The sequence below is a fragment of the Globicephala melas genome, chromosome 2, assembly GCF_963455315.2.
Source record: "Globicephala melas chromosome 2, mGloMel1.2, whole genome shotgun sequence".
Taxonomy (NCBI): Eukaryota; Metazoa; Chordata; class Mammalia; order Artiodactyla; family Delphinidae; genus Globicephala; species Globicephala melas.
Genome location: NC_083315.2, coordinates 68,546,898 through 68,571,148, shown reverse-complemented (window position 1 = coordinate 68,571,148; position 24,251 = coordinate 68,546,898). Strand labels below are relative to the sequence as shown.

General features: G+C 53.7%; 1 protein-coding gene across 6 annotated transcripts in view; it reads right to left on the bottom strand.

Annotated features, from left to right (window-relative positions):
• Positions 1-5,709: 5,709 nt before the first annotated feature.
• The window catches only part of IGDCC3 (immunoglobulin superfamily DCC subclass member 3), a 42,200-nt gene continuing 23,658 nt past the window's right edge, over positions 5,710-24,251 (bottom strand). For 2 of the 6 annotated variants that reach the window (XM_060294116.1, XM_060294121.1), the window contains 12 exons: positions 14,212-14,356; positions 13,717-13,847; positions 13,133-13,270; positions 11,671-11,829; positions 10,308-10,473; positions 9,794-10,041; positions 9,427-9,591; positions 8,667-8,858; positions 8,409-8,513; positions 7,819-7,957; positions 7,440-7,659; positions 6,450-7,160 (listed from right to left, as the gene is read on the bottom strand). In XM_060294116.1, the coding sequence (XP_060150099.1) occupies positions 6,963-7,160; positions 7,440-7,659; positions 7,819-7,957; positions 8,409-8,513; positions 8,667-8,858; positions 9,427-9,591; positions 9,794-10,041; positions 10,308-10,473; positions 11,671-11,829; positions 13,133-13,270; positions 13,717-13,847; positions 14,212-14,356 (2,006 nt within the window). In that variant the 3' untranslated portion in view covers positions 6,450-6,962. Of the gene's footprint in view, positions 5,971-6,449; positions 7,161-7,439; positions 7,660-7,818; positions 7,958-8,408; positions 8,514-8,666; positions 8,859-9,426; positions 9,592-9,793; positions 10,042-10,307; positions 10,474-11,670; positions 11,830-13,132; positions 13,271-13,716; positions 13,848-14,211; positions 14,357-24,251 lie in introns of those variants that run through there. The other 4 variants (XM_060294117.1, XM_060294118.1, XM_060294119.1 and 1 more) reach the window with 4 other exon arrangements.

Below are 24,251 nucleotides of genomic sequence, written 5' to 3'. Positions count from 1 at the left end.
GACTCCATAGAGGCTCTTTCCCTTCCCTGAGGAAACTGCAGGCTATTTGGCCTTCTTGCTTCTTCCCTTTCCACCTGGAAAGCCACATAAGGCTTTACTCAGATACATCAGAAATGCAAAAAGCATATGCTCTGGAAATCTAGTAATCGTTCATTCATACATTTATTATCTACTGAGTGCCAGCCTCCGTGCAGCAAATGATAGCCTCCTGGCTGCTCTGTGATCTTACCTGAGCTTTGCTTACCCTCTGCCTTCAGCCTTGGGTGTCATTTCCCCCTTCTCCACTCTTCGAAGTCTTCCTTAATCCTGGCCTTCAATGAATCACGTTTTCTTCTGCTTCCACAGCTTGCCGGTACCCATCCAAGCAAGTACTTGGATAAATTGCAGTTTTTTCAATTCAAGCCCATATTGTCAGCTCACCGAGGGCTGAGTCTGTCTCTCCTGTGTGGGGCTGAGCGCATCTTAACTGCAAGCTTCAGTCAGACGTGGGTTGAGATCAGGCTTTCATCCCTGTAGCTGTAATTCTCGCTAACCCCACAGGGTGGCAGCAAAATCCTCCAATCACAGCCCTTGTCCCAGGAGCGCAGAGATCGCAGGCTGGGATGCTGCATCCAGAGGCTCCCCCCAGCTCCAGGGAGGCCAGGCTAGGAGTAGAGATCCCTTCAAGCTCACTTTCTTCTTTATCTCCTTCACCAACCCCTTCCGCTTTGGGTCATTTTGCTCTGCCCACCCCAGTTTCTCTGCCTGTAACAATGGGATCATTTGAACACAAACTGAACTCTTCACTTACATGAACTGAGTCCTGTCAGGCACTCCTTTTTTTTTTTAACAACAGCTTTTTCAAGTTGTAATTCACATACCATACAATGCACTCATTAAAATGTGCAATTCAATGGTTTTTAATATACCCACAGAGTTATGCGATCATCACCGCAATCAATTTTGGAACATTTTCATCACCCCCAAAAGAAGCCCTGTTACCCATTGGCAGTTACTACCCATCCCCCCACTCCTAGCCCCCAGCCCTAGGCAACAACTAATCATCTTTCTGTCTCTATCGATTTGCCTATTCTGGACATTTCATGTAAATAGAATCATATAATATATGGTCTTTTGTAACTGACTTCTTTCACTTAGCATAGTTTTCAAGGTTTATCCATTTTACTGCTAAATAAAATCTTATTGTATGGTTATACAACATTTTGTTTATCCACTCATCAGCTGATGGACATCTAGGTTGTTTCCACTTCTTATCTATTATGGATAATGCAGCTATGAACACTGCTGTACAAGTTTTTGTATACACATGTGTTTTCATTTTTCTTGTTTATATACCTAGAAATGGAATTTCTGGGTCATATAGTAACTGTATGTTCACCCTCTTGAGGAGCTGACAGATTGTTTTTCACAGCAGCTGTACTATTTTCCATTCCCACCAGCAGTGTGTGAGGGTGTCATTGTATAATGATGTTTCATTGAGGCATCACCATGGTGTCTCATTGTGGTTTTACTTTTTATTTCTTTCATGTGCTTATTGGCCATTTGTGTATCTTTGGAGAAATGTCTATTCAGATCCTTTGTCCACTGGGATACTTGTCTTTATTATTGAGTTATAAGAGTTCTTTACACATTCTTTTTTTGACTGTGTCGTGCAGCTTGTGGGACCTTAGTTCCCCAACCAGGGATGGTACCTGGGTCCCTGGCAGTGGGAGCACCGAGTCCTAACCACTGGACCGCCAGGGAATTCCCATCTTTATACGTTCTAGATACAAGCCCCTTATCAGAGATGTGATTTGAAAATATTTTCTCCATTCTGTGGTCTTTTTTCTTCTTGATGGTGTCATTTGAAACACAAAAGTTTTACATTTTGATCGTGTTCAATTTATTTTTTTTCTTTTGTTGATTGTACTTTTGGCATCATATCAAAGAAACTATTGCCTAATCCAGAGTCGGGCCAGGCTGTGGGCATTTTGGAGGGATGGCAGGGCCAGTCCCTGCATCTTGACAATGGGCACATAGCACAGGGTGACCAACAGGCTACCTGTGAACTTGGGAGCTCCAGTTTCAACTACACCCCTCTTGAGCTCAAGGAGCAAGGCCCTATCCTTCCCGGTCAGCCTGGCTCCTCCCTGGGCCCTCCTCTCAGCCTCTCCTGCCCTCACCTCCCTGACCCAGGTGGCTCCATGAGGGTCCAGGGGAGCAGTCCCTCTTTGTGGGAGGGGCATGGGTCTAGATGTCCCACTCCCTGACTCTAGCCTGAACTCAGCTCAGGACAGGCCCCCCCATCCTTGGTTGCTCCCACTGCCCCCTTCCTGCTGCCAGCCCAGCTTCCCCCAACCCTGTCCTGAGCAGGGTGACTACTCTCCTCACTGCCCCACCCCTAGTCTCCATGTTCACATACCCCTAGTCCCATTCTTTTCCCTCTCCCCTCCCTCGGGGCTCTGGGGCTCAGTCTAGTACCGAGCATCCTACTGTGGCCTGACTGGGTTGGATGCACAGGGCTCCAGGTGGGGCGTGGCTGTCCTGTCTTCCAGCCCTGCCTCTGCCTCTAACTTCTCTGGGATCCTGAGCAACTCCTGCACCTCATAGCTCTCAGTTGCCTTGTCTATGTCACAAGGGGGCCAATGGTCCCTTCGGCCTCTGTCATTCTGGGTCTACCGTCCCTGGTGGGTGGGGAATCTCAGGTTAGCACCAGCTCTCCTGGGTCCCTCACCCCTCACTGCACTAGGAGATGGAGCCGGCAGTGGAGCGGGGCCCCTGCTAGGTGTGCACAGGGGTGTGGTCCTCCCTCCCTGTGACCTCAGGACTGCCCCCGCCCCCCAGACCGATCTTCACTAATCATAGGGATGAGACCCACAAACAGGGCTTGGCTAGGAGCTGGGAGCACTCCCTGTCATCCTGCGCCCCTCCCATCACACCCCAGGGCCATGGTGGGGAGCCTTCCCACTGCCCAGCCTCCCAGTTCACATTTGTTCTCCACCCGTCCCCCCAAAGTGGTCCCGTGGTCAAACATGTGCACATCTTTGACTCTACTCCCATCAAAAGGTGGAATCTAACTCTCCTCCCTGGAATCTGCTGGCCTTAGGGATTTGCTCCTCAAGAACAGAACATGGCAGTGGCACTGTGGGTCGTCCAGGGCAAGGTTCTAAATGATGAGGCAGTTTCCGCCTGGCTCTCTCTCTCTCAGGACGCTGATCCCTGGCTCCCAGCCACCACCAGGCTGTGAGGCAGCCCAGGCCCATGGAGAGGCCACAGGTAGGTGACGGGGCCGAGGGCCAGCGTCAGCCACCAGACGTGAGACCACTGAGCCTTCAGATGATTCCAGCCCCCAGGCTTCAAACTGCCTCAGTGGAGCAGAGACAGCTATTCCTGCTGGGCCCTGCCCAAACTGCAGATTTCTGAGCAGAAGAGATGTTAGCTTAAACCACTGACGTGGGTGCTTTGTTACAGAGCATTAGGTAATTGGAGCAGGTTGCAAGCCCTGGCTGCTGCTGACGAGTGTGTGAGTGTGTGTGTGTGTGTGTGTGTGTGTGTGTGTGTGTCTGTGTGTGTGTCTGTGTGTGTGTGTGTGTGTGTAGCACGGTATTCAGCCTGAGGCTGCTGGATCGTTTGAGACCTCAGGACCCAGATTCCAGCTGGGCCACTCAGCTGATACCAATTTCTGCTAAACTTCCTAATTGGAACCCTGCTTCTCCCTTTACTGTAGCCTAGTTCAGGGCCTTGTTAGGATAGGCCCTTCCTGTATTTGCATGTGATTTGTGTGCAATTTGCATACATCTACATGAGTCATATTAGGTGGTTTTTAAAGGTTTCTGCCTCCCTCCCTGGGGGAGGTACTACCATCTTGGATTCTGGAGGAACAGGGGCACTGGAAGTTACCTGGTCTGCTCTCCCATCCACTCACTGTCTGCTCCACCACATGACAACCCATCACCTCCCCAGGTGGTCCTTGGATGGCTTAGGTTGATGAACAATTTCTGTGTTTGTGGAGCTCTGTGTAAAGAAAGGTGAGGTATTATGTCTACATGTGGACTTAGTTCTTTCCTCTGGGAAAATCAATCAACCGCTTCCCCCAACACTCTGGACAGGTACCATGGCGGTCTCAGGATTCTCTTTCTCAGCTCAGCATCCACAGCGCCATCACTGTTTTTGGTCTGACATCGGCCCCAACCACCCCTTCTGGCCTCTTCCAGAAGAGCCAGGCCAGGGGCTTTCAAATGTTTCTTTTAGGAGCAGTATCCTGTTTTCAAATGAAATCTCACGTGGAGTCTAACATGTTAAGACAGGTAAAAATAGAGCTGCTCTAGGTGAGGGTGGGCAGGGAGGCTCCCCCAGGCCCCTAGCCAGAGCTGGAGAACCCAGCTTGCAAACCACTATCCTCTCAAACGATGCCTCTGGGTATAGAATCCCACCCTCCAGACTTGCAGAGCCTCCCAGGGGTGAGCCCTGGCTTTCCATTTCAGCAGCAGAGGGGACACTGACCGTCTAAGCAGTTGCATTACACCATTGCCTCTGACTAAGCTTGAGGCCCGCTGAGACCTCCTGATCTTTGTCAGCACAACACCTTTAAGCCAAGTCTCTCGTGGTCTATCCTCAGCCTTGGCAGCCTCAGACACCTGGCTTCAGGAGCCTGGACTGAAGAGAGAACAGGGAGGAATAAAGAGGGCTGGCCAGGGGTCTGGCTGTGTGCTCTGAAGACAGTCACCCAGTCAGAGCCCCAGTTTCCTCAACTTCAGGATGGGGAGGAAAACAGTCCTTTCTCATAGACAGTGCATGAAAAGCATATAGCCCCGCCCAGCAGCTGGCTCAATACTGGTGGTCTGTCACTATAGGGCCGAAGGACTGGTCTCGGATCCCTCACTGCCAACTAAGGAGGCACAAGCAGTGGTCAGAATTGCAGACTCTGGAACCTGGCGACCTGGCCCGGACACAAACTCTGATCCTGCTGAGACTGGCAGTGTGAGATTCAGGATGTTTCCTTCCTTTCTCTTATCCCTTCTCGGTTTCATCATCTGTAAGAGGAGATGATGATAACTAGAACATCGACCTCCCAGGGGGTTGTGAGGACCTAGGCAGCCTCCCCGCCTGTGGAGAAGACCCTGCATGCACGGTGCCTGTAAGTAGTACCCCGGGGTCTGCTGTTATCCCCACGGGCTCTGACCCTGTCAGGGTCCACCTGGCTCACCACCCTGGCTCCCCTAATCCCAGCACTCCCACCCCTCCCCCAGGGCCTGACACAGCCACCAAAACACCGAGATCCACTTTGGCAACAGGACTTTTATTCAGTCAAAATGAGTGTGATAAAACCCAAGACAGGCCAGGTGGCCCCCCTCCCCCAGACCCACACTTTCCTTGGGAGAGGGGGTTCCAGGATGAAAGGAGGTGCAGAGAAGTCGCTGCAGGGACCAAGGGGCACTGCCTGGGAGGTCTGAGGTGCCCTGGGCTCAGGCCCAGTACTGGGGAGAAGGGACAATAACCTTCCCCGAGTCCACACAGATGAAACCGCAGTCTTCCAGGAAAACACCACCAAGTGTACCTTCTTCAGCTAATTCACTAAAGTTGGGGGCGGGGGTCCCTAGAGGGTTGGGGGGGGGTCAGGGACTTTATGGTCTAATCTCATACTTAAGGAATGCACATTTTTTTCCTTTTAAAAAAAGTTTTCTTTCTGCTATTTAAAAAAATGTTTCTGAGTGTAACCAAAAATAGGTATTTGTTTCCTTTTTTTTTTTTTCTTCACCTTTAAGTCTTTCAAAGAACAACACAACAGAAAAGAGAAACAAGAAGTCACAAGAACATAAATCCTTAAACACACCTTATAGAAAAATAGCTTCCGGCCACATCTGCTGACATCGGTTGTTCCACTGTCCAGGGGCTGGGTCCAGCTGGCAGTGTCCCAAGGGACAGTGGGCTGGGGACCCCCCCTTGCACACACACACAGTACGTTCCGGAGGCCCGTCTGTTCCAGCGGCTCTGTGGGCAGGACAGGAGGCAGGCTGTGGGGTGACAGCCCACCTTCCCAAGGCCCACGTGCAGAGAGGGTCCCGGGGGTCCCAGTCAAGGATGAGTTGGTGGAGAGGGTCAAAATGGGAGTGGACAGGCAGACAAGACAGAGCACTGGGAGCGTGCTGGGAAGTGGCTAGTTTTTGTTCCCAGGAACAAATTCTCCTCTTATTTTTGGCTTTTTTTTTTTTTTTCACATTTTCTTTGACCAATTCCATCTTTCTTTCTGCAGGCCCCGAGAAGCCCACACTTGGTGAGGAGTCAGGAGGGAGGGTCCAATGATACAGCACAGGCCCGGGAGCCAGCGAGCCTCGAGGTAGACATTTTCTTTCACACCTGGAAATGGGGAAGTGCTTTTTTTTTCCTTTTTTTTTTTTTTTCCTAAACTCTGGACAACAATGTGGGGAGGGAGAGGGGGTGCCCCTAAAGGGGCTCGAGGTAGGAGTACATTCGGGGCTCTGTGGGGCGGGGGGGCTGAGGCCACGGCCCCACTCCCCTGAGGACATTCATTCCGGCTGAGGTAGGTGCTGAGAGCCAAAACAGCAAAAATCCATCCTGAGAAAACAAGTCGTGGAGGGTGACAGTGTCAGGGGCCCAGCCACAGCAGGGGCACATGTTTGGAGTCGAATTCACCTTTCTCTCTCTTCTCTTTCCCTTTTTTTTTTTTTTAAATTTTAAGTTTGTTCTTTTTTTGAAGAAAAACGTTAGTTCAGTTCCAAGTCATGTGGGTACCAGGCAGAGGTTGGGGGGGGGGCCTTGGCCCAAGGGAGGGGCTCCTGCAGGAACCCCTCCGGGTCCTTGCAGGGTGTCCCTTGCCAAGGCTACTGTAAGTCTTGACAATCAGAGGAGCAGTCAGGACAGAAATGCTGGGAAGCCCCCATCCGAATCCCACATGACAGGAGAAATCTTGCCTTTGACCTGAGAATGGGGGGTTGCTCCCTCCAGAGCCTCCTGGACACTGGCTACTGTCCCGAGCGAGCTGGCAGGGCGGCTGGTCCTTCACTCAGGAGGCCGGGGCCCGTGTCCTGGGGTGGCAGGGCAGCGAGGGGGCCTACACAGGGGGCCTTGGCCTCAGACGTCATCTCCTCCAGGAGCCCGAACCCCTGAAGCGGCAGCATGGAGAACTGGGTCTCCTCACACAGGGTAGGGGCCTCGGGGTCCTGCTGGGGAAAGGGCCAGTCACACAGGCGTCAACAGGAGGGCCACAGGCTCGTGAGCCCCCAGCCAGGGAGTCAGGCTCTGGAGCCAATCCCACTCGGGGGTTCAGTCTCCAGGCTTCCCTGCCTGACCCGGGGGCACAGAGAGAAGCACCAGCTGCCAGTCTTGTGCCTGGAGAAGCCCTGCAGCTTGGCGGAGGCCGGTGACCAAGGCTTGTGACCAAGGTGAGGAGGGTGGAGCCTGAAGGAGGGGGTTGGCTCGGGGGAAGGCGGGGCACTCACCGTGGGTCTGGGGTTAGGTCTGGGGCCGGGCTGCCCCACGGCCCCAGCTCGGGGAAATAGCTGCTCCAGTTCCTTCATGTCCACATGTTTCCCATCTCGGCCCAGCTGGCCCCGCTCTCCCCGTCCCGCCCCATTCAGTGCCAGGATGCCAGGGTCCCTCTGGCTCCGGGGGCCCTGAGGAGGGGAGAGCTGGTTTTCTACATCCTTACACAAGAGGACCCTAGGGGGTGAGCCAAGAGTTAGGGGGAGGGATGTGGGAGGAGCAAGAACAAAAGGATGGAGACAATGGGCCCCAAACCCTGCCTCCCCTGCGGTTTTCCGGCTCCAGGCCTGTCTACCCCATGCTGGCCCAGCCCCCTCTCCCTGGCCCAGGACCCACCTGCCCCTTTGGCCGAATAAGAGGAAGAGGACACAGAAGATGATGCAGGTGACCCCGATGTGGATGCCAATGACGATGCCTGTGGTAGACGTCTGGTTGGTGGCCTCCTCCTTCCGGCAGTCACATGGTGGGCTCAGGGCTGGGGGTGGAAGCAGCGGCAGGTTGGGGGCTGTGGCTCCCAGACACCCAGCCCTTGAGGGTTACTTCTCCCTCGGCTGCTCAACATATGAGTTGTCCTTGTTAATGGGACCTCAGCCCAACCTTTAGGGTTTTTTTACCAGTTACTGAGCACTAACTTTGTGCCAAATACTGGGAATAACACTTTACATGGACCATTTCACCCTCCAGACAGTTCTATAAAGCGGGTATTACTATCCCTGTTTTATGAAGGAGAAAACTGGGGCTCAGAGAGGTTAAGTAACTTGCCCAAGGTCACACAGCCAAACATCAAACTCAGGTCTAAGCCTATGTTCTCCAGGGCTGCATGTACTGTTCTACCCTCCTGCCTTCCCTGGATGCCTGCTCCCCTCCTCCCTCAGCCTCTCTTCCTGAAGGCCAGTCTTTAGCCAGACCCCATCCCCAGCCCTCACCTGTCCTCTCAGATGCTCCCCTCAAAGACACGAAGCGGACTGTGGCATTGCCATCCCCATGCTGGTTGTAAGCGAGCAGCTTCACCTCATACACTGCAGTGGGGTCTGGGGGGAAAGCCAGGATGCTGAGGGACCTCCCCCGGCCCCACCAGGCGGCTGTCCGCAGGGTGAACTGGAGAAGACCTCTGTGAACCACCTCCTGGCACCAGGCACCACACCCCCGCCCAGCTCCCCAAGCCCCAGCCGTGTCCGCCTCACCGAGCTGGCTGAGGTTGTAAGAGGAGACAGTTCCAGGCAGCAGGATGGGGCCGGTGAAGGAGGCCTTGCTTGCTGGGCGGTAAAACAGCTTGAAGCCGCCCTCGTGCTGGGCCAGCCGGGGCCAGGGCTCCCACAGCAGCTGCAGGGTGGAGCTGCCCAGGACTCGCACTGACAGTGGGGGTGGGGCAGGGGCTGTGGGCGGAAAAGGAGGCCGAGATGTGAGGACTTGGTGGTTGAAGCTCTACCCTTCCACCTGCTACCAATGACCCAGACACCGCCCCCCCACCCAGAGCCTGACCGCTCTCTGACCTCTAACCCAGGGCCTCTGCTTGCTTAAATAGCACCTTTACGTGAATTAGAAAACAACACCCCTGGGACTTCCCTGGTGGTCCATTGGCTAAGAATCCGCCTGCCAATGCAGGGGACACGGGTTCGATCCCTGGTCCGGGAAGATCCCACATGCCGCAGAGCAACTAAGCCCGTGTGCCACAACTACTGAGACTGCATGCCACAACTACTGAAGCCTGTGCACAGCAATGAAGACACAGTACAACCAAAAAGAAAAAATCAGAAATAAAGTGTTGTCAGGTTTTTTAAAAAAAGAAAAAAGAAAAGGACACCCCTTCCTCCAAGTAGACCCAGCCCCGACTCAGCCTCAGGGCGAAGCACTGTGCAGTGCACAACCTGAACAACGGTGCACAGGGGTTCTGTCCTAATACCCTGAGTGTCTGTGGTTTTGTGCTCCACACCCAGACCTCACCTTCACCTAGAGTGCTGGCCAGGGTGGGGGCAGAGGCTGAGCTGGCCCCCCGGGGTGTGTAAGCTTTGATGTAGAAGCTGTAGGCAGTGGAGGGCTCCAGGTCGCTCACCAGGTGCTGAAAGGTGCTCTTGCTGACTGCTTCCTGATACTCCAGCTCTGGTGGGTCTGGGGAGGCCAAGGGTAGGGCAGGGGATTAAAGGGGCATGAGGGAATCCTACCCACACTGGTGAAATGAGGGCAGCCAGGGTGCAGCCGGGAGAAAGAGGGAAGGTGTTGCGTCAGCACGTGTGGGATCGAGGGGGATGAGAAACAGTGAGTAAGAGGGAGGGGATGCAGAGGCAGCCTTGCCCTCCTGGGCCCCACCCACCAGCAGCCTTCCTGATATGCAGGACATAGCCGATGATCTCCTTGGTGTTGACCAGGGGCTCGGTCCAGGACACGCGGACCTCAGTGGACGACACAGAGACCGCCTGCACGTTGACGGGGGGCCCGGGCAGGCCCTCGGCCCACAGCACAGTCAGCCTGGCGCTGGCCTGAGAGGAGCCAGCGCTGTTCTCGGCCATACACTGGTAGATGGCCTCATCTTCAGGGCCGATTCCAGAAATAGTCAGGGTGCTGCAGGGGGAGGGAGAGCCTCAGATCCTCTGCTCCTTCCAGAGTATCCCTTGGAGGTTGGCCAAATCTCCCCATTTGAAAGATGGAGAAACTGAGCCCCTCCAGAAGACAATAGGCTTGTCTGAGATCTCTCAGCAAGTTAGGGGCAGACCTGGGACGACTCAAACCCAAGTCTCCAGACCCCCAGTTTAGTGTTCTTCCCTGGTAGGAGGTGCACAGCCTCCTACCATCTGGGCCTCACGCCGGCACACCCACCACACACGTGCCTGTTGTTATTCTTGAGCCGGACGTGGCCTCCTGGCCCCAGCACCTGTCCATTCTTCAACCACGTCACATGAGGGGGCGGCTCACCCTGGGCCTGGCAGGTGAACATGGCTGTGGTCCCAGCCGGCCTGGAGATGGACTGGGGGTGCTGGACAAACTCTGCTGGGGCTGGGGTTGGGGCGGGGGCGGGCACAAAGAAGCATAAGGGTCACGAGGGGTCAGGTGTACAGGGAGGGGACAGCTGTGAGTGAAGGGCTGAGGAAGGGGAAGAGGGTAGGGCCAGAGGTCTGCAGGGAACAAGTGGGTAGGGGACATACACACCCACCCCGCCCCGGGGAGAATCCTCCAGGTGGGGCCCACCCTCCTCCCCCAGCCTAGCCTCTGGGAGATGGTGGCAGCCCTCACGTCCCTCCACCCCAGAGAGGCAGACCCAAGAGAGGACTCCATTTTAATGACTGTTTAAAAGACTGACATTTGTATCCGAAAGCAATCAAGCTGAGCTCCCTGTTCAGGAAATTGTTAAATAAATAAATGTGCTAATAGGTTTGGCTGCACCTCTAAGGCCGAAGGCCGGTAATGACGGGGAGATGGATGAGCCCTCAGGACCGGCCCCCCTCACCCCTACATTCAATTCCACTCTCCTCCAATCCCAAGCCTCAAACTTCCATTAACACCAGAGAAATGAAATGCTCCATCACTTCCATTTGGACAGATTAACAGCACACGGAATGCTAAACAAATGGGCATTTAAGTTCCTAACTCCCCTCTCTCCCACCTCTCTGGGAGGGAACAACCACAGAAAACCCCTGAGAATGGGACTCCAAGCCGGTTCACGGAGACAGTTTAGCCCCAGGGCAGGAGGATGGACAGAATGAGCTGGTCAGCTGCAGAGGCCCCACATACCATGGGAGTGGAGGCCGGCTCTGTGTGTGTGTGTGTGTGTGTGTGTGTGTGTGTCAGGAGCTGGGGTGTGATAGTGTGAAATGACAAACACACTGAGAGTGTGCAGGCAGGTGTGAGCGTGGAAGTGCCACACGTGTGAATGAGAACAGCACGTGGAGGGAGGGACACATGGGGGTGACACAGGTGGGGAGACCAGCTGAGATGACAAAGTGGAAATGACTGGGGGGGGTGGCGATGGCACCTGGAGGGGCAGATGACCAAGAATGTCCTCGCATTCCCAACATACACATTCCTGGGGGAGGGGGAGAGACACAGAGCTGCTGCCTTTGGCCTGGGCTGGGGCCCTGGAGAGGGAGCAGGGGCAAGGTTAGGGCAAGGATAGGAAAGTGGGTGAGTACACGGCACTGGGCTTGGGCCAGGGATGTCGATGAGGCAGGGAATGTGGGGCGGGGAGGTCCGTACCTTGCACCACCAGCCGGCCCTGTGCCGTCCTCCTCACCCGGGTGCCGGGCCTGTTGGCTGCACAGACGTAGACGCCCGAGTGCTGGACGGTCACGTCTGAGATGATGAGGTTCCCCGTGCCCAGCACCTGTATGCCCTCCACCCCAATGGGGCGACCATCTGAAGGGGAAGGGGAGGGTCAGGGAGGTAGGTGTGCAGGAACGTCCAAACTTGGAATCGGCCACCATCAATCTTCCAGGGAGCCCCTGTCTTTGACTCTTCCCTCTGAGCAACATGGCATTGTGGAGGCGGCCAGAGCAGCACAGAAAACTCTCACCCAGCAGGAGAGAACTGGCTCCTGATCCTAACACTGTCACTGCCTCACTGGTGACCTTCAAGTCCCCTCCCCTCAGTTTCTCAAACAGGAAAGTAAGGGGTTTGGGTTACATGGACATTTCCCAGCTTGATTTGTCTCTCCTGAAAAAAGTTCCTTGGTCAGATATCCATTCCTCTCCTTGACTGTCACAATGCACGTTAATATAAAGGCTCTGAGAAGTCCTGTAGCAAAGGGATCTGGTTTACTGTTTCCCAAACTTGTTAGACCACCAAGCCATTCCTTCCCCTTGCAGATTTCACTTTGGGAAATGTTGCACCAGATGGTCCTTGCAGGGCCTATGGGCTCCTCCTAATGGTGAGGCCACTCTTTCCAGCCTCTCCCAGTCCCCGGGCCCTCCCCCCACCCAGGATCAGATTAGCACAGTCAGAATGCGAGGAGACAGCTCCCCATTCAGTCCCTGAAGTGGTGAAATCTACTCCATTATCCTGCCTGCTGCCCCCTCCTTCCCGGATCACTCAGCTGCTACAATGTGGCACAGTCTCCTTGTGAATGCGACCCCACCCCATCCCCTCCAGACTCTCCTTCCCCCAGTGACCTTTCCACTCAGACAATGTGGGCCCATCTGCACCCTTTCATTTCTCTCCTTCAGCTGCCTAGGGATTTAGGCTGGGGATTTAGGGGGCCAGGTTAGAGACTGGGGGGTCCAGAGAGAGGATGTGACAACTGGCTGAGATTTTGAGGGGTTTGGGATCGCATCACTGGGGAGGATGGCCAGGGTGTAGATGGCAGAGATGAGTCCGACCGGAAAGAGACTAGGGGTGCTGAGAGCTGCAGAGGGGTTCTGGAGGGCCCGATGGAGATGCCCAGAGTGAGGGGAGCATGGGGGAGGGGAGCTGGCGCAGGACTGCCAGGACTGGACGAGGTAACCTGGGGAGCTAAGCCATCTGCACAGAGGGAGGGAGAATGCAGTGGGCAGGCGGACCTCCCTGGTCCTGCCAAGGAGAGGGGAACCCACCCCCTCCCCAGGCCTCGAAGAGAACGGACCCCCACGGAGAACAAACAGGATTCCAAGTTCCCCCTGGAGCTGGATGAAGAGACTGGCCCTCCCAGGGGTGGGAGAGGCAGGGGCTGCAGGATGGGGCTCACCCAGGCGGCTCCAGGACACAATGGGGCGCGGGTTGCCCGTGGCGACACACTCGAGCACGGCGGTCTGGTGCACAGTCAGGGTGAGGTTCTCAGGCCCCACGAGGATCGTAGGCTCCTTGTAGGCCCCAGAGCCCGAGCCTGGGAGGAAGATGCCATATTTCTTCACTTTAGCTGGGACCCTTCCCACCTCCTCACCACGCCCACCCACCCCCAATACACGGCCTAGGACATGGTGGGTGGGAGACAAGCTCCAGCCCAGAAGCTGGGTCCCATGCGTAGAGAGGAGAAGCCAGCAGCCCCAGGATGTTGCTCACACTCATCTCTGCGGTCAGGCCCCGCAGGGCCTCCAGCGGTGGGAGAGCCACCCTCACCCAACCACCCATAAGCAGAGAGTGGGCTTCCTCAAGGAGAACTGAGCCAGGGAGGGACCTCGAACGCCTCCTGAACCCTCACCCTGAAGAGCACAGAACTTTGTGCTCACAAGGTGCTCTGTATGCACTTGGCTGTCCAGGCTCTGGGGCTCAGTTGAAGAGGGACTGATTGGAGGGTGGGGAGAAGAACGAGACAGGGCCAAGGACCCTCACCTGACACAGTGAGGCTGGCCCCATGGCTGACCCGGACACTGGCGACATTGGAGGCCACACAGTGGAAGACGCCGCTGTCCTCAGCCTGAAGGCCTGTGATCTGCAGGACCCCCTTGGGCAGCAGTGTGTACCTGTGGCGGGAGGGCACGGTCAGCCATAAGCAAAGCACAAGCACCACTGGCCACAGGGTGACTCAGCATCACGGACACAGCCCAGGACCCGGCCACTACCCCAATGTCACTTTTGTCATCACAGACACACTACGGGACTCTCACAGGTGGACGCACCTGCGATTCCAGCCTTGACAACCATCACACACAGATCTTCGCATGCATTCAAGTGTTGAATCTGGGCCCACAAACCACACAGATACTCAGTCTCAACAAAGTTGCAGAAACACCACCCTGGAGGCCACAGGCAGGCCTCCTTCAAGGCCCAGACGCTGGGCTGGCCTGCCTCTTGGTCATCCCTCCACCTTCCCCACCCGGGGCTCACCTCTCATTGTCTGTATCAATGGGGACTCTGTTCTTCTCCCAGGTGATCAGGGGTTTGGGAAGCCCATGGATTTGGCACTGGAAGCGGGCCACACCGCCCTCCTCACCCACGGTGGCCTGAGGGTGCACGTGGAAGTCGGACATGGCTGGAGAAAGAAAAGGAAATGTGTATGGGGAAGGCACACTGCTGAGGTGCAGAGGGGATGGAAGAGGGCATGGGGGGCCTCGGGCCTGTGTCCTGGAGCCCTGGAGCTCACCCGGCTCAGGGCGCAGGGTGTCTTCCCCCAAGCTGAGCTGGCAGGTGCAGGGCACAGCTTGCTGGGGGTACATCGGCACTTACCCTGCCTCCTACCTGTGGGAAACATCTCCCCCTAAGGGATGGTATAGGCCGGGCTGCGACACTTTGAGAAAGGTCTGGACAAATTCTTGGATAAACCTCTAACACGGAAATCTTGGGCTGCGGACCCATGAAGCCTAGTCAGAGAAAAGCCTTGCTCCCACGGCCTGCTCCCCACTTTTACAGCGGCTTTCGGATTTATTTTTATAAACTCCCTGTAAGGTATGCAAGTGCTAAGTATTATGCTGTACGTTTTACAGAATAGGAAACAGAGAGGGGAAGCGATTAGTCCAGTGTCACCCAGCAGGGGCACTGGTCGTTAGAGCCTGGTTACCAGCACCCAGTGGCTTTCTTTGCCTTTCATCATCACCCCCTTATCCCCAGTTCTTCTGCAGCTTCTCAATGTACCCCAAGAAGGTGGTGTACCATCCAAGGTGACAAGCCTCTTAGAAGACAGTCAGACCTACCAATCTACATTTCAATGTGTCATAAATATTCAGGGGCTGCCTTCCCACCTTTTGGGGATCTGAACTGCTTGAGCTCTGATCATGGGAGGGGCCGTGGTGCACGCCCCCCACCCCCTTTTAGGCCGGTGAAGTGTTCCTGCCCACTCTCACTCCCATTCATCCTTACTCCCCAACCTGTAAAGCCCAGGGAAGGGGCCCCTCCCACAAGGGTTCCCAGCTTCAGCACCAGGGCTGTGATTTCATTAAAATCCACTTTGCTTCAAGTGCGGGAAGGAGGCTCACCATCTGTCCAGGCAGGCAGCCCCTCCCCTCCAACACTCCATCAACTGGGACAGTTGTCCCCTCCCAGAAGAAGCCCTCCCTCTCCCCACAGCAGCAGGGACGCTGGAGCTTGTCCTGGTCCCTGCTCCTGACTCCCTGGTGCGGGTGGGCACACCCCGTCTCAGGCCCCCTCAATCCACCGGTCTGTTCAGGACTCCAGGGCAGCTCAGAAAGGCCGAGCCTTTGTGCCCTTCTTCCCAGAGTCTCTGGGGGCTGACTCTTTTGTGGCACATTCTCCATCTCATTTGCATGTGGTTCATTAAATATAAACATGCATAAAAATCCCCAGCCCAGCCTCCTCCTCCTTCAGGGCCTCCTGGGAGTATGGCTGATGGGTGTGAGCGCGTCCTTGCACGTGTGTGCAGAGCTGTGCTCGCTGGGAGGACATGGTTGCCTCTGTGTATGTGGTGTGAGTGTCCAAGCTGGATGTGAATGGGGGGCGGTGGTTGTATCCCTCAGCTCCTGTGGCTGGTGTGTGATTCTGGTTCTGTGTAGGTAATCAATCACACATGTCCCTGTGTAGGTATAGTCCTTACAAAGGGCACCTTGGGGCCCTAGGGGCGGGAGATGGGGGCAAGTGCCCCAGCTGGTGTCCCCATCAGGCTCAGTGAGATGATCCCCAGGGAGCACTGTGAGGTCAGCCTGCCCAGGCTCAGGCCAAAGGCTGTGTTTGGCCAAGGGCCTGCAGGTCAGCCCAGAGGTTTGGGGCAGGGGGCTGAGGCACTGGTAGGGCCCCTCTACTGCTTCCAGGCCTCAACCTCTAGGAGCGCAGGGCTGGAGGCAGGCCTAGCGAGCGGAGAGGGCACCCCGGCTCCTGGGTCAGCTGTCTATGCCCCACCCACCCAGCCCTGCCCTTCAGGAGCTGGGGAGCTGCCTGCCCCCTCCTCACTCCAGCTGGAGAGGAGCCTGCAGCCCCCCAGGGACTTGGGGCGGGGACTAATGGCTCTGCTGACTACAGATGCCTCCTCATTAAGGAACCCGAATCCTTTTGTGTTTCTAGCCCCCATTCTGGGCTCCCTGGAGGCGCCTAGAGCTAGGAGCTGGCCTGAGGAGAGATGCAAGGGAAAGGGCTGCTTCTCATCAGGGCGCACTGGATGGAGAAAGTTTGGCCTCTAGCTTCTTTCTCCCCCTAAAACTAAACAATGAAGAAGCATGGGTTGAATGTGATGCTGCAGAGGAATGCTCGAGCAGGAAGGGGTGGTAGTTAAGGAGCCAGTCTGATCATCTTCACACTGTACAACAGAGTCCGAGGGGTCCCCAGGGGCCCCTGGGATGCAGCTGGGGCCCCTCCCCACCCAGGGCTTCACATCTCCCCTCCATCAGAGCAGCACCTTGCAAAACCTCTCTATCAGCTTTACTTAACTGCAGTTCTGCCAAACATTTCATTTGAAGGGTAGCTTTGCTTTTAAAAGTGCTTGAAAACCACACATGTAAAGCCAACACATTCATTTTATGAAAGGGAAACTGAGACCCAGGCCCAGTTGGTGGCTCTACTGGCCCCAAATCAGAAGTTCCATGCCCCAAGCCCTCTGCTGGGGTGTCCCCAGCAAATTTTTCACTCTCCAAGGACAGGTGACCCCAGGGCAGACTGCAGGCTGGGCCAGCCTCTTCTCACTGGCTGTGAGTTGGCACTGTGTGACAAGTTGCAGGGACGACAGTGAGCCCCCGAGAAGGTTTTTCTGTCCCGTCCCTCGGAGCCCAGCTGGTTAGGCAGTGTGGTCCGGGGGAGGGGGTGCAATAGGAGGGTGTGGTCCTCTTTATCTGAGGCTCCTTCTTCCCTCCCCTTCTTCCCACCCCTACTCAACCCTTGGGTCAGCCCTGTATATCCCTTCGGTGTCCTGGGGGATTGCAGTGAGACCGTGGGCAGGCAGTGTCAGGGTATAAAAGGGAAGAACAAACCTGACTCCATGTTGGATCTGTTTCTTTTTCTTTAACCTTTGTATTCTATTGCTTTTGCTACAACTTAGTTGCTAAAGGGATGTTGCCTAGAGCTTAAAGTATACATGATGGCCCATCTCTGGGAACCCTGCCTCCCGTAATAGGAGCGCTGGTCCTTTCCTCCACAGATGAAGGGGTGAACAGGTACTCTGCAGGGCCTCCCACGTCAGACTCCTGCTGCCTTCCTGTACAGGCCTTTGTCCACACTCAGCTGAGCTCACTCCGAGTTTGTCCACTCACTCCGAGTTCACTGCTGACTTCTTTAGGAAGTCAGGGGAGAAAATTTCTCAGGGCCACTTAGATCTCCGATCTCTCAGAGGGGAAACACGTTTGGTTTACGTGTCTGTTTTGCACTGGCTTGTACGAGCAGGCCATGGAGCCAGCTGTCCCTCATCATGTCTCTCTGGGAGAGGGTCCCTGGGCAACCATGAGGACGTGGGGCTGAGGACTGGACCTCAGAAAACGCTGACCTCTGAGCAAGTCATTCTGGAGGCCACTGTGTGGTTGACAGTGGTGGGCACAGTGGCTGGAGGCACTATTTGTCAATAGTTTTTTATTATTATTATTTTAAATTTTTATTTTATTTATTTTTGGCTGCGTTGGGTCTTCGTTGCTGCACACAGGCTTTCTCTAGTTGCGGCGAGCGGGGGCTACTCTTCGTTGCAGTGCGCGGGCTTCTCGTTGCGGTGGCTTCTCTTGCTGCAGAGCACGGGCTCTAGGTGCGCGGGCTTCAGCGGTTGTAGCATGCGGGCTCAGTAGTTGTGGCTCACGGGCTCTAGAGCGCAGGCTCAGTAGTTGTGGTGCACGGGCTTAGTTGCTCCGCAGCATGTGGGATCTTCCCGGACCAGGGTTCGAACCTGTGTCCCCTGCATTGGCAGGCTGGTTCTTAGCCACTGTGGAGGCACTATTTGTGGCCAGTGTGGGTAGCACTGTGTATGGGGCTGGTGGACATGAAGGTGGTGCTGTGGCTTGCGGCTAACGATGCTTTACCTTCCTGCTCACACCTGTTGGTCGGGTAGGAGCCGTTTCGGGTTCCTCACTTCAAGCTGGGTTATGGGAGGGGGTCGTGTTGGGAGGCCCCTCCTGTGTGAGGACCAGAGAGAGTGACAGGGAGGACAGAGGCCTGCTTGGGGGTCATTATGGAGAAAAGAAGAAGAAAGCACCTTTGTCCTCAAACAGTCTGAGAAGGAATCTCCCAGCCGCTCCCTGTCCCTGCCAGGGGTACAGCTAGGCCGTGGGGAAAGAGGGTTCACAGAGACAGCCCAGCAACCCACCGGGCTGGAAGGGAGCAGAAACCAGCAGGAAATGGCTCCTGGACACCCCTATAAATCACCCGAGGGGAGGGGAGTCTCCTGAGAGCCAGATCTAGAGCGGCTCAGGGAGGGGAGGGGAACTTTCCTCCTGGTCCACGACCTCTGGCGAGGTCAGGCCTGGATCTGATTAGACAGGCTCCAAGGGGACGCTGGGGGGGGGGCAGGAAGGGTCGGGGCAGAGTGCTGGGAAGGAAGCCGGCTGCATACCCCAAGCCCAGCCTCCAACCCTTTGGCTACAGCCAGACTCCTATCTGGTGTGTGATGACAAAGAGATCAGTGGGCTTGCTGGGATGGAGAGTTCAAAACACAGCCTTTGCAGAAGCCAGCGGCACTGGAGGTCTGAGGCACCGACTGCCCCCACTCATACCGCCATTCAAGAGGAATAACCACGACCTGCAGACTCTTCCAAAGGCCATCCAAAGTCCCCTTCCTTGTATCCATCCCTGCCAAGGACCAGGGACACCCCGAACGCCCGGTTCCTCCTCACGCAGCTCAGATGATTGTAATGTTTTTCCTTATACCAGAGGCACAGCTGAATCCCATATGCTTCCACCCAATGCCCCAACTTCCCCCTTGAGAATCTCATTTTTTAATAAAGTAAGTAGCCAGCTATTAAGCACTTGAAATGTGACCAGTCCAGATTGAGTTGGGCTGTAAGTGTAAAATACACACTGGATTTCGAAGATTTAGTACAAAATAAAAAGACACTAAGCATTGGGGAAATGCAAATCAAAACCATAATGAGAGGCCACATCACACCCATTGGGATGGCTACTACCAGAGCAATGACAAAAAACAACAGAAAATAGCAAGTGTTGACAAGCATGTGGAGAAATTGGAACCCTTGTGCACTGTCGGTGGGAATGTAAATTGGTGCAGCCACTATGGAGAACAGTGTGGAGGTTCCTCAAAAACTTAAAAATAAAACCACCATACAATCCAGCAATTCCACTTCTGGGTATATACCCACAAGAATGAAGGGTCTCGAAGAGATACTTGTACAGCCACATTCATAGCAGCCTTATTCACAATAGCTAAAAGGTGAAAGCAGTCCAAGTGTCCATCAACAGGTGAATGGATAAATAAAATGTGTTTATACATACAATGGAATATTACTCAGCCTTAATAAAGGAAGGAAATTCTGACACATGCTACAGTGTGGATGAACTTTATGGACATTATGCTAAGTGAAATAAGTCAGTCACAGAAAGACAAATACTGTATGATTCCACTTATATGAGGCACCTAGAGTAGGCAGATTCATAGAGACAGAAAATAGAATGGTGGTTGCCACAGGCTGGTGGGGAGAGAGGAATAGGGAGTTACCGTTTAACGGGAATAGAGTTTCACTTTTGGGAGATGAAAAGAATTCTGGAGATGGATGGTGGTGACGGTTTGCACAATAATATGAAGGTACTTAATGCCACTGAACTGCACATTTAAAAATGGTTAAGACAAAAAAAAGTGGTTAAGACAGTAAACTTTATGTTATGTGTATTTTACCACAATTAAAAAGTTGGAGGGACTTCCCAGGTGGTCCAGTGGTTAAGAATCCACCTTCCAATGCAGGGGATGCAGGTTCAATCCCTGGTCAGGGAACAAAGATCCCACATGCCACGGGGCAACTGAGCCGGTGCGCTGCAACTACTGAGCCCATGCACCACAACTAGAGAGCCCACAGGCCACAAACTACAGAGCCCATGCACTCTGGAGCCCACATGCCACAACTAGAGAGAAGTCTGCGCACCGCAAGGAAGAGCCTGTGAGCCGCAATGAAAGATCCTGGTGCCGCAACTAAGACCCGATGCAGCCAAAAATAAATGAATGAATGAATAAATATTTTTTAAAAGTTGGAAAAATAATAATTTTGATAATAGTTAATAATTTAAAATATTGCTAACAAGCTGAAATGATAATATTTTGGATTTTAAAGACAGTTCAAAAAATGTAAAAAGTATTAATAATTTTAAAATAATGATTATATGTTGGGATAATATTTTGTATATATTAAGTAAAATAAAGTTTATTATTAAAATTAACTTCACTTGTTTTTTTTACTTTTTTTGTAAATGTGACTATTAGAAAACTTAAAGTTACCTACATGCTTTGCGTTATACTCCCGTTGGACAGTCCTGCTCTAGAAGACACGACCAATTTTGTTCTTCACACAATAGATCTTCAAATACTTGAGGTCTGGGTTGTTCCCTGAGAAACATCTTCTGAGGGGAAACACCCTTAATTCCTTCAGCCACTTGTGATGTGAAATGATGTTCAGATGCCTTAAGCCTGAAGACCCTGGGGATGGTATGAACCCAAAGGGCCTTACACCAGCAGGGGACCTGGAGCAGATTTCAGCCATCATCTGTAGTGAGCATCCTTGTGTTGTCCAATATGACAGCCACTAGCTACATGTGGCCACTTAAATTAAAATTAAATTAAAAATTCAGTTCCTCTGGCTCCCTAGCTACCTTTCAAGTGTTCAACAGCCACAAGTGGCTACAGGCTACCTTATGGGACAGCACCAATAAAATACTTCCATCATCACAGAAAATCCTTTTGGACAGCACTGGTCCACACCCAAGGCAAGGCCTCAGACCCACAGCTGCTTTCTGTCTTGCTCCCTCTCTCTTGCCGTCCCACCAGAAAGCCCCCTTTCTTCTCCATCTTCATCACTAGCCCAGCTTTGCCCCTACCAGATCCCTCCTCTCCTGGCCACATGGACTCAGAGACTGCTGACAAGGCCCGCATTTGATCGCATCCTAAGGCTGTCACACTGCATGGCAGAGAAGGCCTCACACAGCACGATTTCTACTTCCGGTGGGGAAATACTTGCTGAGAGCATTTTGAGGGAGCAATGCAGTGAAGAGGTTAATGGTACAGGCTCTGGAATCAGACAGAACTGGGTACAAGACTCACCTCCGCCACTCTTAGCTCTGCGACCTTGGACAAGTTAGTCTCTCAGAACCTCTCTCACTTATAAAATTGGGATGACAATAGCTCATGTTGCTAGAGCTGCTGCACTGGCGGGAATCAATGAGATTTATTTGTAAAGTGCTTGGCACAGTCCTTGAAAAATAGCAAATACTTGCCAGTGATTGTTGAGGGAAAATAGTAGAATCTTGAGTTAAAAGGTGCTGAGAGGTTATGGAAGAGCATGGAAGGATTGGGGTCGGGTGGCCATCTACTCCAAGAGGGTAGCCGTACTCCCATGGAGAGGCAAAAGCTCAGAGAGCTAGTGGCAGAGCCCTCTGGAGAACTGAGTAAAGACAGAATCTGCAAGGCCTGAATGGTGAGAGGGTCAGTGCAGGGGGAAGGGGGCAGCCTGGTATAAACCAGAGCTTGGCTTGTATTTCACTTCTGCCTGGGGGCTTCACAGAGGCCCCAGTAGGTGAGCTGTCACTTGGAAGAAGCCATTGGGTAATTGAGGCCTTGATTTCTCTAGTAAAATGTTTATGAAGCCCATAAACTCATGCCTTTATTGGCCAGGCTCATTCCGGGGGATGGATGTGGCTCTCCAAGGTGTAGTTAAAGCACCTGCTGAACTCAGGCACCCGATGGCTACTCTGGCCTCCACCCAGACCCACCAGGCAGAGTGACTCCTGGAGGGCGAGGAGGCCAGCCAAGTCCACATGCTCTTTAAACTCCGCAGAGCACTTGTAAATGTCCTCTCTAAATGCGCATGGGAAGGAGAGAGGTGACGGCAGAGAACCCTGAGTCCTGGGGAGGCTGGCAACTTGCCACAGTCCCGGTGGGATATTGGTTTTGTCATCAGGGTTCTCTGGGCCAGGCTTAGCCTCTCCAACACTCTGTCCCAGTCTCTCCAATATCTGGGTCCCCACCTTGCCCATGACTTTGGCTCCGTTAGGGAAGATCCCCTACGTTGATTGGCTGATGACATTTGGAGGTGAGGAAAGTATGAACTTAGAAGACATGTATTTACTTCCCTGGCTCTCCAAAGGGAAGTCTGAGAGTTGAATTAAGGTTCTGAATCCAAAGAGTAGGTGTTTTTTGCGGGGGGCGGGAGGGAGGCACTGTGTGGGGTTTGGGTGTTGGATGGGTGTGGGTGGACCGTGTCTGGAGCTTACAAACATCCCCAGAAGACTGCGATGGCTCAGAGGCCCTGTTCAGCTTTGCTGGGGGTGATTGATTCATCTGGGCCTTTGCCTGGTGACCCTGCTCTGAGAAGCCTCTGGAACCTTTTGTCTCCCTCTTCAAGCCCCTTACCCCCTGCCTTGGGCCTCTGAACCCCAGCCCCTCCCTCCCACCCTCCCACACCACCACCAGCTCACCACTCCCCGCCCAACCCCAATTCTAACACAAAAGGCAACTTTGTCTTTCAAGTCAGCAGCCATAAATCCACGTCTCTCCCCTCCCTCCTGGCAGCCACCTCTGACAAATAGGGTGGGGGGAGGTGGGGGACAGTGGGGGGCCAGACTCAGCTTGGGAAAGTCCTTGCATCCAGCTGTTGGCCCACTGTAGGCTGGTGAGCATCGAACCTTTATGGTCTGATCTTCGATTCCAACGGATGGTAAGACCCAAGGCACAGCTGCAGGAGGGGCAATCTGGGGCTCTCCGCAGCCTCTGGGCTGGGCTTTTACAACCCAAGGAGAATAAAACCTCTCAAAGCCCTACTTTTAATTATTCAGCCCACAATTCAGAGGCTCCGGTTCTTCCTCCGATCAAGTCTTGTGCTCCCCTTCCCTCCCCTGCCTCCAGCCCACCGTGGAGGGAGTGAAGTGTGCCTGGGGGAGAGTGTGCTGTGGGACACAGGTGGTATGCCTGCCCGATGCGGCATACTGGATGTGCCACTGGGTGGGTGTGCCCTGCTGCTGTCAGTGTGGACCCTACACATTCAGGGGAGGGGAAAGGGGGAGGAGTATCACCCACCCCACGTGACCACCCTACCTCCCCCACTGCTAGGTTTTCAAAAGCAGTCCCAACTTCAAATATTTCGCCCTAATTTTCATCCCACGTATCAGGCAATGAGTCACAGGATGTGTCCTGGTTTGGGAAATACAGTCCTCTGTCCTATTTACACAGCACACCCACTGAATTAACTCTAAGCATTCATTCAACAGATACTTACTGATGTGTCTGAGAGAATGTTCTGGCACTCCTGAAGTAAATTCCCTTCATCCCACAGGCCCTGTCCTTAGGTTTTCTACCCAAGCTCCTAGAAATATCAGAAAGGTGAAAGCACCAGAGCCAGGGTCTTAGGTACTATCATAGTAATGTGGTCCTGAAAAACAGAAACCTGCAGAAGCCATGATGGGCAAAGGTAAGATATTATATCAGTATAACCCTGAGAGGTAGGGATTACTAGCTTTTCTGAGGTGCAGAGAGGTTAAGTAACTTGCCCAAGGTCACACAGCCATTTAATGATGATCACACGTTAACATTTAATGATGCTAAAGCAAGCATTTGAACTTAGAGTGGGTCTAACTCTAAATCCAGTGCTCTTTCCCTGCATCACAGCTGTGAGACACACACACACACACACTCAAATGCTGCTCAAACATGACTAACCATACCTGCAAGCACTGGCACAGAAAATCACAGAGGCGCACAACATCCCAGACCCTTAAAAGTACCATGCCTACGCACATTCAGAGACACCCGTGACACAGCAGGCTTCACTTTAGCTGAACTCCCCCAGGGTTTGAGG